Here is a 16523-nt window from a genome sequence, read left to right on the forward strand (position 1 = left end):
GGTCACATTCCACCAGAACCAGAGGCAGCCCATTATAGGCAAAGTCTTCTGGCCTGCTCTCAGGAGTTCACCTTGTGGTGCCACCTTTTATTAGTCATGCGACTTTGGACAAATCATTTTATCTCTAAACCTTAGTACATTCTATAATTGGGATTAATTATATTGATACTTCTGACTTCAGAGGAGGACTTTGAGTCATATACAGTATAAATGGAAGTTATTATCACAGTCAACTTTTAACCATAAATTATTGTTTTCATTTATGTTTTGGGTTTCTTTTTTATTTTTTTTGTTTGGCAAGCAATGGGGGACTTAAATGACCTGCCTAGGATCATACAGCTAGGCCATTATTAAGTGTCTGAGGTCAGATTTGAATTCAAGTCCTCCTGACTCTAAAGCCAGTGCACCATCTAGCTGCCATCTTTCATTTTTATTATTGTCATAATTATATATATTGTTTTCTTTGTTCTGCTTAACCCAACTCAGCATCATTTCATTTTAAATCTTAATATATTTCTGTGTTTTCTTATATTCATTGTTTCTTATTACATAAATAATATTCTTTTACATTCGTATACTATGATTGTTCAACCATTCCTCAAACGGTGGGTCCTATTTTCTTTCCAGTTTTTACTACTACCAAAAAAGAATGCTATTAAAAATACTTTGGGGGGGCGGCTAGGTGGTGCAGTGGATAAAGTACCGGCCCTGGAGTCAGGAGTACCTGGGTTCAAATACGGTCTCAGACACTTAATAATGACCTAGCTGTGTGGCCTTGGGCAAGCCACTTAATCCCATTTGCCTTGCAAAAAACAAATGCTTTGACCTATATGAAACCTTTCTGTCTTTAATTGATTTGGGTTAACCACTACTATTGGTATGTATGGCTCAAATGACAGGAGTTTAATAAATTTTATCAGATAATTTATGTGTAATTTTTTTTTTTACATTTTCATCTTTTCATAAAGTTTAAAAAACTCTAAATTAGATCTGTAAGACTTCAAGAAAAGGGGTTTTTTTTTGTTTTTTAGTTTTTTGGGGGGGGGTTTTGCAAGGCAATGGGGATTAAGTGGCTTGCCCAAGGCCACACAGCTAGGTAATTAAGTGTCTGAGGCCGGATTTGAACTCAGGTACTCCTGACTCCAGGACTGGTGCTCTATCCACTGCACCGCCTAGCTGTCCCCAAAGTTTTCTTTTAATAGTGATATCTTTTGATTTGAAATGTGCTCTCTACTTTGCCCCAATAACAAAGAGAAATAAGGCAAACAGACCAACAAAGCCAATCTTTTGACAATCTGGACAGCACTTCATGCCTGAAAAGCCCACATTTTTGCCATCCCTTTTTAGGTGTCCTCCATCCCTGGCCTCAGCATTCTGATGTTTCAAACCAACTTTTAGAAATCCACATCTCCTCCTTAGAGACCAGTGTTCTTACTCAGCTTCTTTTTTCCTGAATATACCTTTCTCTTTCAAATCCCACACGCTCAATTTATATTAGTGATGAAAGTGATGTTGAAGCCCATGATGTCTTTTGCACATACTTCATATTTGTTAGCAGTTGGTTCCTCTGGGAGCATCACTTGTTTCAAATTTGTCACTAGAAGGGAGCCTTGATTACTAGTTCTGTCAGTATCCCCCTCAACAGAAAGTTTTCTTTCTTTGACCATTATTGGATGATACCTTGAATGATGGCACCATTTGACCATTGGATGATGCTTTGACCGATGGCACCTGGGAATTTGCATAATCATTCCTTGGAGCACAAGAATCTGTTTCCCTCTGTAAGTTTCCCTCTGTAAGTCTGTTTTGAAGCTCCAACTGTCCCATGGTCCTTCTCCTACTTCTTTGGGACTTATTTTTTCACCCTCCACCTCCAGACACAGCCGAAAATTCTCCTTTGATTATTTACAACTCTCTTTCTTTGTTTCCCCCCTTGAAATGCTTCCTACATTCTTTCTAGGAATATTTTTCTTTCCTTCAAACCCTAGACAGTAAAGCAACCTTCTTTGAGCCCCTCTGCTTTTTCCTCTAACACTGAGATCTCCTTGTGCTTTGTATGGATCACATAAGTGATTCATAGTACTGGTCAAGATCACTGCAAGTTCCCCTCGTCCACCATATTTAATTGAAGAACCACTATCCTTTTACCTGATTTTCTCCTCAAACCCTTGTGGTTCATTACTTTGTCAAGTTATAAATTTGTTAGATAGAGCTTGAAGTTTGAGTATGCCAGGGTCAGCTACCTGTTTCACCTTACTCCTGACCTCTGCCTTTATGTCCTCTGTTTTAATTTTGTTAGCCCCCAGAAGTGTACAGGACAGAATTCCATTATCTGATGACCTGAAACTAAACCCCTACATCACTTCCGTAGAAGTTAGGCTCTTTGGCCCGACTTGGGGATTGAGGCTTCATTTATTTGCCATGCTAAGGCTGGCAAGAGCAGATGACAAAATCCAGTTACATGAGAGCTTCACCCTTCCTTGCTACCATGCTACTCTTGTCCAGAACCTCCCCTTTTTCCCAGGTTCTCCAGTAAGTGTGTGACAAGTGGTGACTGTCTGTTGGAGAGGTGACCAGGGTCCTGAGTCAGACACCTCTCTCAGTGAATTCGGACTTTTTTACTCTGTTCTCTAGTTAGATGAGAGAGATAGACCAGCTAGCACCTACATTGTGTTTATACTTATCTTTTGAATTAGAGCCTGCACTGTATGATGACAGAGTATTGTCATTTTTAAAATCTGAGCCCTCCCTTGGCTGTTGTCCTGAAGTCTGTATGTGGCCCCAAGACTCTTCTTGGGCTTCCTGCTTTGTTTCCCTCTCCTGCCATTTCCCTGGGTCTGTGAACTTCTCTTTACACTCCCCAAAACAGAGCAGAGTGTACCAAATAGCCATAGTGATAAGGCCAATGGAGGGAAACCATGTCAGGATTTCTGGCAGTCTTAATCCCCTAGGACCTCTATCTGGTTTCTTCTTTCCAGTTTGAAACAATGATCTAAGTCTCTGCTCTTAGTATTTCTGCTACCACAATCTCCAAAGTTGATTTAAATATGGAAAGTGTGTTTGTAATTAGCTTGGCCCTTCTTTACAACCTGGGATTCTGAAGTAAATTCAATGGTTTCTCCTCATCTTTTCTCAACCCTAGGGCTGACCTTTAACTGGGGAGCGTTACTTGGATGGTCCGCCATCAAAGGTTCTTGCGACGTGTCTGTCTGCCTGCCCCTCTATCTCTCGGGAGTCATGTGGACTTTGATATACGACACCATCTATGCCCATCAGGTAACGTACTGTCTTAAAACCTATTCTTTGGCTTTTTTCTAAACCTCCCTCCCTAAAATCTGTTGCATTAAACTTTGTGGTCTTCCTTTAGTTCCATGCCCAGATGTCCCTCATGCATTTGACCCCTTCCTTGGGTAACAGTCATCACCAAACTCCCAAACTCCAGTGTCTTTTATGGGAGGATTGTGAGGAAAACCACAAGATCCTCATCCCGAAGTTTCGGGCTGCCTGTGGTTTATCTGGGGCCTGTCTTCACCTCATCTCACATTATCTGACCCTGTGACCCAGCCACTCTGAGGTCCCATAGCCAGTCCCAAGGATGGCAGCCCATCTCTGCGTCACCCCCTCGGCTTCAGGCTCAGCTCAGCCACCCCTTCCTCTGCCAAGCCTTCTCTGGATCTCCCAGCTCTTGGTTCCTCTCCCTCCTCAAAAGCTCTTCTCTGTGCACAAGGTCTTGGAGGACGGAGGCTCCTCAGAAGCAGAAGTGAACTCTGCACACCAGTATTCCTGCAACCTCCCTGTACCCAGGAGGCGTTTCATTCATGTCTGCCAAATTGAATTGAAATCGAAAGGGTATTCATACTCAAACTATAGATGTTCTTACTCTTAATTTTTAGTTTTTTAGCTTTATCTTCACTCTCTCACCTTCTGTACCTTAGAGTGTATATCTATGCACCTTGAGGAAGGTGATCTTACCCTCAAACATTTTGGAAGGTCAGAGGCCAGACTGGCCCAGATCTTTGACAACAGGTCCAATACTGTGTCTCCCGTGGCTCCACCTGGCCACCTGCTTCTCATGCCCTCCCTGGGGGTACTAGAAGTATGCTTCAAGGTAGGGCTAGATCAGCAATTGTTGGTATTCTCAGCAGGCTTTGGTTTTTAAATTAATAAAAGTAGTTACCCCCCATTCCTTTGGTATTCACCCATCCTTCTGACACCCTGTGAATCATTCACTTGGTGTTCTCATAATGATGTCACCTACCTCACAGGTCCCTTCTGTTCCTTGGTCTAATCCAGCTGCTTTTCCATTGTTCTCTTCTGAGAACCTTTTCCCCTCAAGAACATCTGGTTCCATGATAGTAAAAAAATGGCATCCTCCGGCCATTAGCCATTTTCATCTTTGAATCCCCCCCCCCACCCAGATGACTCTGCTGAGTTAGGTCTTGGCCAGACTTTCATTCTCCTGGATGTACCCTGACCTGATTCTCTCTGGGAGGAAGTATTCCATTGTGTTTTACAAGTGAGTCTGTGTTCCAACCTCCACCAAGTATGTCACAGGTTTCCTGACTAGGGTGGCCATTGATTTAGAGCAGTTCATTTCATGTAGGAAATTACTAGTCTATGACTATGTCCATTTCTCATCCATATCCCATTTTCCCTCATCACTCACTTTAAATAGGTCAAAATCAAGTAGTTTCAATTATATCTTATTTTTTTGTTATTCTTCTAGCTTTGTAGTTATTTTTATTTTTAAAAAGTCAGTAATCTAAGATAATTTAGAAATGACTTCCATGTTAGTAGCAAGTGGTTTCCTGTTAACTGATAATGTTTCTCTTTTTGTGATGCCATTCAGTGCCTTCCATGTCCAAGTACTCTTGGTTCTTTTTTTTTTCCCCTGGAAAGCATTCATGAGGCACATGGCCTCTGTGTAGTCAATAATTCTTTGGTTCCTCTTCTTCCTTGTTCCTAATGAAAGGATTGTAGATTTAGAACTGAAAGGGAGTTTCAGAAGCTAGGTAGTTCAAGCTTCTCCACATATAGCTAAGGAAACTGAGCCCTACATTGCTTAAGTGATTTACCCACTGTCTCTCAGAGAGTGTCAGAGGCAGGATTTGAACCCAGGTCCTGTGGCTCAGAAGCCATGGTTCTTTCCAGAGAACCTTGCTCATTCTGGTTTTCCCTTATCTTTGTCATCAGCTTCCCCTGTTCCCAGCTCTTTGTTGAAGTCACCAATTAACAAAGTAATGTTATCATTTGGAGTCTTCAGGAGTTCTTCAGAGGATTTCTCCACCTCTCCAAAATGTGACAAATGTTGGTGCTTAAGCTATAATGACAACTGCAATTCAGGATGACTCGGTGGCCCAGGGGATGGGGTTCTGCACCTGAAGTGAGTTCACATCTGGCCTCAGTTTCCTCATCTGTAAAATGGGCTGGAGAAGGAAATAGCAACTCATTCTGGCTATTTTATAGATGAGGAAACTGAGGCAAACAGAATGAAGTGACTTGTCCAAGGTCATACAACTAGCGAGTGGTCTTGGGGAGGGAGGTGGCTGTCAAATCTTCAAGAACACAAGAAAAGTGGCACTTTAATGATAGGCAGGCCTCATCTCCACCTGGGCAAGAGGGACTAGCTTTGAATCACATTGAAGCACATGAAAGATTGCCCTGACATGGAGAAGTCTGCAGACCCAAAGGGGCATTTCTGCCACCAGAAATACCAGGGGTCCTTAGGTGGCTTCTGTGCTCCCTGAATTTACTGTTCATCTACAACACAACTAACTGTAACTCAGACCATTCAGTGAGTGCCACCAGAACACTTCGGCTGTGCCCCCAGGGCAGAGAGAGCCCTAGCTCATCCCTACATGGTTAGAGAGTTCAGTGTCAGTGAATAGGTCTGATACCCTCTCCTCCTTAGCTTCTTGTACCTAGGTCAGGTTGGATCACCTTGAAGATGGGGAGGAGGGATTTTGTGGGATTATGATAAAATGACAGTGAATAGTAAAAGCTCTGTGAAGCTTGTTATCATGATCTCAAGTGACTTTGAGTCAGTTCAGAAGGTGTCTTCTAAAACAGAACAGACCTCTGAAATCTGGAAAATTAGGCTACAAAAATTCATGCCTCTGACCCCCCCCCCCCAAGGCCCTTTTCCCAAGCTAATGTTCTCCTTCATCATTCACAAGTCACCAGCAAGGCACCTTTCTCTTTGCCAGGACAAACGAGATGACGCTTTGATTGGTCTCAAATCCACTGCCCTACGGTTCAAGGAAGACACCAAGTGGTGGCTCAGTGGCTTCAGCACCATCATGCTGGGTGGTCTGACTCTGGCCGGCCTGAATTGTGACCAGACCACCCCCTACTATGCCGCCGTGGCCTCCATCGGGGCTCACCTGGCCCGCCAGGTTTGTCAGGTCCCCATCCTTGATGGGAGGGGGCAGTTAACTATTAGAGCTAATGTAAAGACTAGCCAGAGTGTGGCTGATTTTCCTGGAATCCACTTCAGAGAGACCACCTCTTGCAGAGTTGATCTAGAATCCTTTATTCTTGGTGATGGAAGGGAAGACCTTCCTCTAGTATCCCTACAAATGAGCCTCCATCTTCCACGTGAACACCTCCCTGGAGTGCCCGCCCTTTGAAGCAATCCACTTGATAGACAGCCCTGCTTCTGCCCCAGGTCCTTCTCATGGTTAAGCCTGTTTCCCATAGCTTCCACTCGGAAACTGCCTTACCCTTCACTGCCTTCTGGAGCCAAGCCCTATTTCTCATCCCTGAGATGACAGCCCTTCACATATTTCAGGTTTTATTTTTTCCACATAAAACACTCCTGGTCCTTCATGGCATCCTCACATGGTAGACTTTGATTCACTCCAAGAAAGGGAGCCACTCCCAAATGGCAAACAGGTTTGCCAAAAAAGTTACCAGGGATAGTAACTTAAGCCAAGGGCTAAGTCTCCTTTGAGATAATAAGGGGCCGAGGTCATATCGTTTCTGATAGCTGCACAGTCCTACACCATGAAATTTCTATAAATATGCCACAATACTGGCTAAACACTGACAAATCCATCATTTTATTCTAGGGTGTCTTGCCTCTATAAAATGAGTCACCACAAAATTGCAAAACCAACATTAGCATCTTGTATTGCTCATTGTTTTCTTTACTTAAAAAGACTGAAGATTGGGCCGAATCTGAATTTTTTAGATTAGCCAGTTTACAAAAGGTCATTTGTCCATCTGGGGAAATCAAATCTGTGGCAACACCCTCTAAAGAGAGTCCAATCTACCTTTAGTGAATGGGCTTGTTCACTTATTGATACCACCTGTTGAAAAGGGGGAGAGATGGGGCGGCTAGGTGGCATAGTGGATAGAGCACCGGCCCTGGAGTCAGGAGTACCTGGGTTCAAATCCGACCTCAGATACTTAATAATTACCTCACTGTGTGGCCTCGGGCAAGCCACTTAACCCCATTGCCTTGAAAAATCTAAAAAAGGGGGGGAGACTTTAAGATAAAATTCCCAATTACTCTCTGGTATTAGAAAAGAAGAGATGACATTCCTATGGACATCTCGGTTAATAGTACTATTTTTTTTTCTCTCCCAGGGGAGAGTGGGCAGTTAGCATGTGCAAAGGAAGAGTTAGTAGCTGAGGAAATGTTAGATTTGAACTTAGGACCCATCTCTTGGTTTTAATCAGAGGACTGACCATTTGATGGAATTTTCTTTCAGCTTCATAGCCCCTCCACACAAGTGAATCTCTTTTAGTTGGGAATTTCCATTTTTCCCTAACCTATTGAGTTTTGTTTATTGTCACTGTGAACTAGAATCTCAGTTTTAGAAGATGCCTTCGTGTGTGTGTGTGTGTGTGTGTGTGTGTGTGTGTGTGTGTCTGTGTGATATTTTTTAATCTTCCTTCCAAGGGCTGTCATTCTTTTTTTTTTAAAGGCAGTGAGGTTAAGTGGCTTGCCCGAGGTCACACAACTAGGTAATTATTAAGTGTCTGAGGTCAGATTTGAACTCAGGTCCTCCTGACTCCAGGGCTGGTGTTCTCTCCACTGTGCCACCTAGCTGCCCAAGGACAGTCATTCTTGCATTCTGACCCTGCTCCAACCCACTACCACCACTTCTCAGAATGGAGCCTCTCTAAGAGGACACAAGAAGAAGTTTCTGGAGAGAGAGTCATTGACTATTAAAGATTCCTCTCTCAACCATAGGCATTCTACCTTATGTATCATCAGTAGAAGGCCTTATTCCATGTCACCTTAAATCAGCCTTAGAAAAAGAATTCTTTAGAATTAAAGAAGATTTAGAAGGAAACCTACAGAGCAGACTGGCTTAAAAAACAATGTGTAGGGACAGCTAGGTGGCACATGAGTTCAAATCCAGCCTCAGAGGCTTAATATTTACTAGCTGTGTGACTTTGGGCAAGTCACTTAACCCCATTACCCCACCAAAAAAACAATATGTAGCACTTATTTTATAGTTTTTCAAAAACAAACTGTGAAAATGTAAAATCATGATTTTATAATGAATCCTCTTTTTACATTGTGCTGAATACACAATTTTTTTTTTAGTTTTTTGTTTTGTTTTGTTTTTTTAGTTTTTGCAAGGCAATGGGGTTAAGTGGCTTGCCCAAGGCCACACAGCTAGGTAATTATTAAGTGTCTGAGGCCAGATTTGAACTCAGGTACTCCTGACTCCAGGGCCAGTACTCTATCCACTGCACCACCTAGCTGCCCCACAGATTTTTTTTATTTTTGTTTTTATGTATTTCAGTTCAAAATGAATTTTAAAAATATGGAAAAAAATAAAGGGAATTTTCTAGTTATAAGAAACTAGTCTACAGACAGATAGACAGACCTGTATCTTGATAAAATTAAAACAGCTTGATGTAATATTAGAGTATTTAACAGCAATCACCTCTCTAGAATAGTGTAATTTATGGGAAGGGTCAAGGAATACATACTTGGAATGCAGAATGGAAACTGGAAATAATTGGGAGGTTTTAATTCCAGGTTTCTGGGCTATGAATGAAGTCATTTTAGCATTATTATTTCCTCTAAAAATGGTAGTGCCCTGATTGAGAAAAGAAATCAATAACTCCTCTAAACTCTCTAAAGTTACCCTGAATATCTTAGATCTGGAGCTGGAGAAAGCCCAGAAGCCACCAAGTCGGACAAGAGGACTCCAACCTCAGGGGGAGGGGATTTGTCCAGGGACACCCAGGCAGTAAATATAGGTAGGATTAGAATTCAAGTCCTCTGACTCCAGAGTTACTGCAGTCTAGACAGATGCCACTGGAGCTCTTTTGTTCACTTATTGATACCACCTGTAAAGAGAGGTGTTATTGAACAAGAATTTATCTAGAAAATGGTAATGGAGATAAAGAGTCAGAAAATTGGGCGCGTTGTTAGCCTAGCTATTCTAGTCTTATTAGTTCTTTGCAATTTCGTAATTCCATAATAAAATGTAATATTCTCAACAATGACACTGTTCTCATTGGTACCAGATGAATCATGTACAAAGAAAAGCCAGTTTCTGTCATTTATTCCCAATAAACCATATTCTTTCTTTACAGATTTATACTCTGGACATCCATAAACCTGAGGATTGTTGGGACAAGTTTACCTCCAACCGAACCATAGGAATTATGCTTTTTATAGGGATTGTTCTTGGAAACTTATGGAAAGAAAAGAAACCAAAGGAGTCAGAGAAACATGGAGACCAAGATTTAGGAAACTAACAAATGAAGTTTAGGAACGTTTCAAACTAAGGGCTACAAAGCTTTTTCTTGTTTTGTTATAAGAAAAAATAGTTTGAAGTCAGTCAAAGGGAGACATTAGATGACTTTGAGGCATAGTCACCCAAGAATTTCTAGGTTAAACAATTTTGCCAGCAAAATTCACCCCATCTCAGGAAGTGGTGGGTTCACAACTCTGGTTGAATGGGTATAGCTGAGTGTAGCTCTGGATTTTTAAATGAACTTCCCATCCTATGCATGAAATTCTTCTTAAAAATTATTGGGATTGTACGAGCTTCAGCACCTTTTTAGAACTATGATGAGTATCTTATCTAAGAGGAATGTATTTTGGGAAATGTACTCTTTTTAGAAAAAAACTCAAATAAAAGCTGCTATGTAAAGCACTGTGTCATAGTATTTTGACAGCAGTTCACTGACAATATTTAATTTAAAAAATTATTTCATATTCATCTTTACAAATAGTTTTCCTCTTTCTCTTCTTAAGCTAATCTAAGCAAACTCTCTGGTCTCTACAGATTCAGAATACACCTATTTGGTGTGCATTCAATGCTATGTGGCATCATAAGTTTTATGAAAATAGATGTGACTCTACCCTCAAGTAACTTCCAGTTTTATAGAAGAAATTAATTTTCTTAGGAGTGGTTGTGAATAGCATAAGCTAACATGTATAGAAAGTTCCTAATTATGAACTCAAGATATTTTTCCTCATAGGTAAATAATGTTATAGGTGGTTTACCCTGATAAAAGCCAACATTATGTATTTTTTATTTTTCCAATTATATGTAAAGGTAATTTTTAATATAAGTTTTGTCTTTCCCATCCTTCCCTTCCCCATCCTAGTCAACTGATATAGGTTATACATATATAATTGTGTTACACATATTTCCATATTAGTCATGCTGTAAAAGAAGAATCAGAAATGGAGAAAAACCATCAGAGGGGAAAAAAAAATTAAAAAGGTAAAAATAGTATGCTTTGTTCTGCATTCAGCTTCCATAATTCTCTGTCTGGATGTGGATTCCATTTTCAACAAGTCTTAGAATTGTCTTTGAGTACTGTATTGCTAAGAATATTGAAGTCTGTCATGGTTGACCATTGCACAATATTGTTGTCACTGTGTACAATGTACAAGAATCTGTTCAGCTCCCTTCACTCAGCATCAGTTCATGGACATCTTTTCTAGGTTTTTCTGACATCTTCCTGCTCATGATTTCTTAGTATGGACAGTAGTCCACCTCATTCATTTACCAAAACTTGTTCAGACATTCCCTGGCTGATGGGCATCCTCTCAATTTCCAATTCTTTACCACCAAAAAAGAATTGCTAAAACTACATGGGAACCTTTCCCCCTTTTTTTGTGATATCAAAGCCCATTATTTAACCCATGATATTATTGAATTAGTACTAATGATAGTAGGTCCCGAGCAAGGGATAAGGGACACCTTCCCTGGGCCCCAAGCATCATCCTTTCTGTAGATCTCTTTTCCTTCCTGCCTCCCTCATGATGTCTGAAGGACTTCTTCCCAATAGTTTCCCTTGGATGTATCCCCAGGGCTTGCCCATATCTGACCAAAGGAAGGTACATCTTGAATTGACAAGTTGCTTGTTTAGTTACACTGTCCTGCAAACAAACCCTACCCACCAAGGATCCCGCTGGGGCTGACACAAACTGAGGATGAATCCGATCAAAACCCATTGGATGCAGTTGGGCTCCATGCCTTTTCCAGCCAGTGAAAGGAGACTACAATCTCCCTCCAGTCTCTTATCTCCAGTGAAAGATAACGCACTAGCACTTGGACAGCCCATTTGGCTTGCATACAGCCAATCAAAGCTTCCTTCTCTAGGGGACATCTGCCTCCTAGAGCTGCCTTCCAGGAAAATCAAAAAGTCTTATTAAGAAAAAAAAAATACTTGTGTTGATATCTTTAAAAGTTTTGGTTATAGGGTTTTTGTCCATTTTTTTAAAATTAGATAATTTTTAAGTGTTATTTTTCACATTTTTTCCTGTTACATGCAAAAATAGTTTTCAACATTCATATTGTAAGTTTTTGAGTTCCACATTTTTCTGCCATCCTCCATTCCCTCCCCCCTCCCCATGTCAATGAATACTATGATAACGGTTATAATGTACATGCTAAACCACAGAATTGTCACACATCCAGTAAAACATGCAGTCAAACCACAATCACATCTTTTGACACCAGACACTTGCAGTTCCCCACCTGTTACCAAAAGGAGAAAACTACAGAGTCACAGAACCAGAAAGAAATCCAGTGGGCAACAAATCCATACCATACCTGAAAAGGAATCCCCGTTAGAGAATATGAGGTGATAGAGGGTGTTGGACCGGAGTCAGGTGCCATTTACTCTCCTTAGACATGGAGTCTCTGTCTGCCTCAGTTTTCTCATCTGAAAAATGGGGATAAGTACAGTCTCTACCTACCAGGGGAGTTATGAGCATCAAAACCTTAAAGTGGTCTAGATAAGCTAGCTCTTATCCCCGGAGCCCAGGGCTCCAGTCATCTGCAGGACTCTCCTCTTGGAAGGGGATGGTGACTGGATTCTCCATGCCTTCCCTGGGCGGCTCTGAGGGGCTGTAAGGGGGTCTGGGGCAGAGTTGGTGGCAACTAGGAGAGGAGAGATCTTTGGTCTTCAGGCTTCCAGCTTGAGGAGGGGAGGGAGGGGTTTCCCAGTTCTTTCCAGGGAGAGTCCTCTGAAGCCAAACAAAGGCTCCATGAAGAAGCCCATATGTAGAATAGCTGGACCCCCATATTCCCATTTCTGACTTGCCCTGCTAAATTCAAAAAATTTTCCCTTAGGTGAGATTGGAAGTTGTATGTGTATCTGTGTCTGTGGATCTGACTCTCTGGTTTTTTTTTCCTTCTCTCTGTGTCCCTCTCTTTGTCTCTTTGTTCCTCTTTCTGTCTCTGTCACGTTTCTTCTGTCTGTCTCTGTCTCTCTCTCTCTCTGTCTGTCTCTCTCTCTCTCTTCGTTTCTCTTTCTCTCTGTTTCTGGCTCTCTTCTTTCCTCCATCCTCCCCTCCCTTGCTCCCAGTGGAAGATTTCATTCATTGCCTGGTTTCTACCAATCTACATACCATCTCTGATTTCTCTTTGCTATCAGCCTGGATAAATGTCTTTATTTTCTATTCACCATGTGTCTTTGTATAACTGGAATTTGATGTGGAGCCTTTGGATATGTAACTTGAGACACTCTTTCCCTGTTAAGGAAAGTGACTTGAGCCTAAAAAAGTGTTTCCTTTAACAATATTATGTATGTTGGGGGGATAATTCTAATAATTCTCTGAGAAGAGCACCAGCCTGCTATGTCCCCAATCTCCTGCTGTGCTCAGGGTAGGAGTACCTGTCTCATCTCAAATATTTTTTTCTAATAAATATATTTCCAAATACATTGGAAGTTTTTACCTCATCTCAAATATTATTAACAATGGGTTCTGCTGCTACACAGCCAGCATGACATCCGATGCACGAGGTTGGTTATGTACCAAACCTGGCCTGATCTCCCTAGTGGACTTTCTTTGCCTTCTCAGGATCTACAGCCCTATCTGGAATAGTCTCTGCTCTCCTCTGTGCACTGGATATTGGTAGAAACAAAATTAACCTAGGGGTCTTCTGATCACCCCTTACCCCCATCCATCTCAGCTCAAATTTGTCCACATTCGTACCAAGAAACATCTGGCCTCACCTCAGTGAGGTTAGGTTTTCCCTGTCTCCTTTAAACTGTCAGTCTCTTCACTTTGACTCTGGGACCTCTCTTGCCAAACCTTTAGCATCTTCTCTAGGGAGCACATGATTCATTTTGGGGTCGATGGTCTCTCTCGACACCTTTGGGGGTTCTTGGCTTCCCAAGGTCCCAATTTGAACATAACACTCCCCATGCCCTCCAACTGTGTCTGACACCAGCAGCCTATGACATCACTTCCCTCGTTCCGAGAAGTGAGTGAGGCCTCAGACCAAGATTGTCTTAACACTTCTTGGCTACTGTGTCAAAAACTCAGCAAGTCTGTGGTCCACTTCAAAAAAAAAAAAAATCCAACAACTTTTGTAGACAAAATGCCACTTTCATCACTTCATCTCCTTGATTTTTTTTTACACCAACCTGACGATTTTATATTTCTATTAAATCTCAAATTATTCAAGTCACCCAATGTTCTGATTTGTCGGGTTGTTTTGGGATCCTGTTTCTTACACCCAATGCCTTAGCTTTGTGACAGCAGCTCTAATTGGTCTGGGATGGTGCCACTAAAGACAACATGCCAGACACCTGAGCCGGAGCAGATCCCCAGAGCGAGCCTTTCATCATCATTTGTTCTCAGGGCTCCAGACTGGCCCGGCAATGAATCTGAGCTCAGCTGCCTTTTCCTGGTGTTTTCATACAAACGCCTTTGTCACCTAAAGCTCTTAACAGCCTGGTTCCTCCTGCAGTTTTCATTTCTTGCCTAGACCTCTTACTTGAAATATGGGCTCTCTCTCTCTCTCTCTCTCTCTCTCTCTCTCTCTCTCTCTCTCTCTCTCTCTCTCTTTCTCTCCTTTCTCTCACTATCTCTGTCTCTCTTGTCTTTATCTCTGATTCTGTATTTCTCTCCTCTCTCATCTCTCACCTCTCTGTCTCTATCTTTATCTCTCCATTTGTCTTTCTCTGTCTCTGTCCCTCTGTCTCTCTTTCCCTCCTTTCTTTATATCTGTCTGTCTCTCCCTCTGTCTCTTCTCTCTGTCTCTGTCTCCTCTCCTTTCTCTCACTATCTCTGTATCTGATTCTGTATTTCTCTCCTTTTTCTCATCTCTCCTCTCACCTCTCTGTCTCTATCTTTCCATTTTTCTTTCTCTTTCTCTTTCTGTCTCTCTTTTCTCTCTTTCCCTCCTTTCTATCTCTCTCTCTCTGTCTCTCTTGTCTCTGTCTCAGATTCTGTACCTCTCTTTCTCTTTTCTCTCTCATCTCTCCTCTGACCTCTCTCTGTCCCTGTCTCTCTCCTCTCTGTCTCTGTCTCTCTGTCTCTCTCTCTCTATGTCTCTCCATTTCTCTTTCTCTCTTTGCTCCTGCCTCTGTCTCTGTCCTTATCTCTCTCTCTGTCTCTCGGTCTCTCTCCATTTCTCTCTCTGCCTCTGTCTCTGTTCTTATTTCTGTCTCTCTCTCTGTCTCTGTCTCTCTGTCCTCTCTGTCTCTCTGTTCTCACTCCCACCACATAGAATTCCTACTTTCTTTTCAAGCTCATCTTCTCCAGCTGTTAGGACATCCCCTAAAATTCATCTTGGTATTATTGTAAATGTACATAGTCTACACATCCTTACATATCTGCCTGGTAGATAGACTGTAGGCTCCTTGAAAGCCAGGACAGTGCCCTTTTTTGTCTTTGCATCCCCCAGGGTCTCACATAATAACTGACCCATAGCATCTACTACTGAGGATCAGGATAGCGAATATTTACATAGTGTTTTCAGGTTTGCAAGTGGCATTTCATTTCTTCCTCACAATAATCCTAGAATGGAGGTACTATTATTATCCTCATTTTACAGGTGAGGAAACTGAGACAAACAGGACTAAGTGACTTGCCCAGGATCACACAGCTAGAAAGCGTCTGACACTAGATTTGAACTCAGGTCTTCCTGACTACAGACCCAGCCCTTTTAGGCAAAGTTGCCAACCAACCGCATCAGGAAAGAAGAAAAGAAATCCTTTCTTCTAAATTCCTCCCTATTATTATGTTTTCTGGCAAGCAGTAAATCTTTGTTTATCATTCCTGTCCATGAAAAGTCTGACTAGCGTCCTTACAGCAAAATTACCAGGTTATATAGTGCCTCACCTGTCTTCTCGCCTTACAGGTATAGAGAGTAACCTTTAAGTTGCAATAGGAAGGAACTTTCTTTGAAAAACTGCCTTCCACTCTCAGAATGATTCTTTTGTGAAACCAAACTAGGTCATCTTTTATCTCAATTCTCACCTAACCTTTAATAATTGACTGGGTGGGAAAGATTTTAGTTTAAAAAAGGCCAATGTCTCCTACCATACGCTCGGCCATCACCCATCATTCTTACCTATGTCCTGCCACTGGAGTCTGAAAGAGAGAGTGAGGATGATGACTTTGCCCAGCTCTGTCTCATTTCAATCCAGTTTACTTGCAAGTCAAAATATCACCCTCTTGATGTCATTGGTCCTCTTCAAGAACAAAGGACACACTACAATTGCCAAAGTCTGAAAAACTTTCCTAGTCACATCTTCATTCAATGGCTGTTTTGCCACTGGAGAATGATTGGAAGCCTCTTGTTTTTCACAATTGACTAATTAAATAAATAACACTTTATGAATTAAATACTCCTTGCCTGAGGAACGGCTAGACATACTGGGGTGCATAAATGTAATAGAATATTCCTATTCTGTAAACTGAATAAGTTTTACAATCCTATGTCTCTAATCTAAACTTGCTTTCTGAGCCTGTAAATTTGGCAGTTGTCTCAATGACCACAGGAAGACAGATGTTTGAAAGCAGGAAACTTCCTGGTTTTTCTCTGTAAAAACTAAAATACTACCATGGAAACAATGTAAAGACTGACAAATTGCCTTCTATAGGGGCGGGGGGGGGAGGGAAGTGAGATTAAGGGGAAAATTGTAAAATTCAAAATAAAATCTTTTAAAAAAATTTAGAAAAGAACTAAAATACATGACTAAATTAAGAAAGAAATAGTCTTTCTAATGATTTTTTTTTAGGTTTTTTGCCAGGCAAATGGGGTTAAGTGGCTTGCCCAAGGCCACACAGCTAG

The 16523-nt window shown here is 41.6% G+C and overlaps 1 protein-coding gene across 1 annotated transcript in view; it reads left to right on the forward strand.

The window, feature by feature from the left end:
* COQ2 (coenzyme Q2, polyprenyltransferase) overlaps nt 1-13128 on the forward strand; it is a 48839-nt gene extending 35711 nt beyond the window's left edge. The window contains exons 5-7 of the mRNA XM_074228501.1: nt 3143-3276; nt 6207-6395; nt 9565-13128. Of these exons, the coding sequence (XP_074084602.1) occupies nt 3143-3276; nt 6207-6395; nt 9565-9729 (488 nt within the window). The 3' untranslated portion in view covers nt 9730-13128. The remainder of the gene's footprint in view (nt 1-3142; nt 3277-6206; nt 6396-9564) is intronic.
* The last annotated feature ends 3395 nt before the right edge of the window (nt 13129-16523 follow it).

The sequence above is a fragment of the Macrotis lagotis genome, chromosome 3, assembly GCF_037893015.1.
Source record: "Macrotis lagotis isolate mMagLag1 chromosome 3, bilby.v1.9.chrom.fasta, whole genome shotgun sequence".
Classification (NCBI taxonomy): Eukaryota; Metazoa; Chordata; class Mammalia; order Peramelemorphia; family Peramelidae; genus Macrotis; species Macrotis lagotis.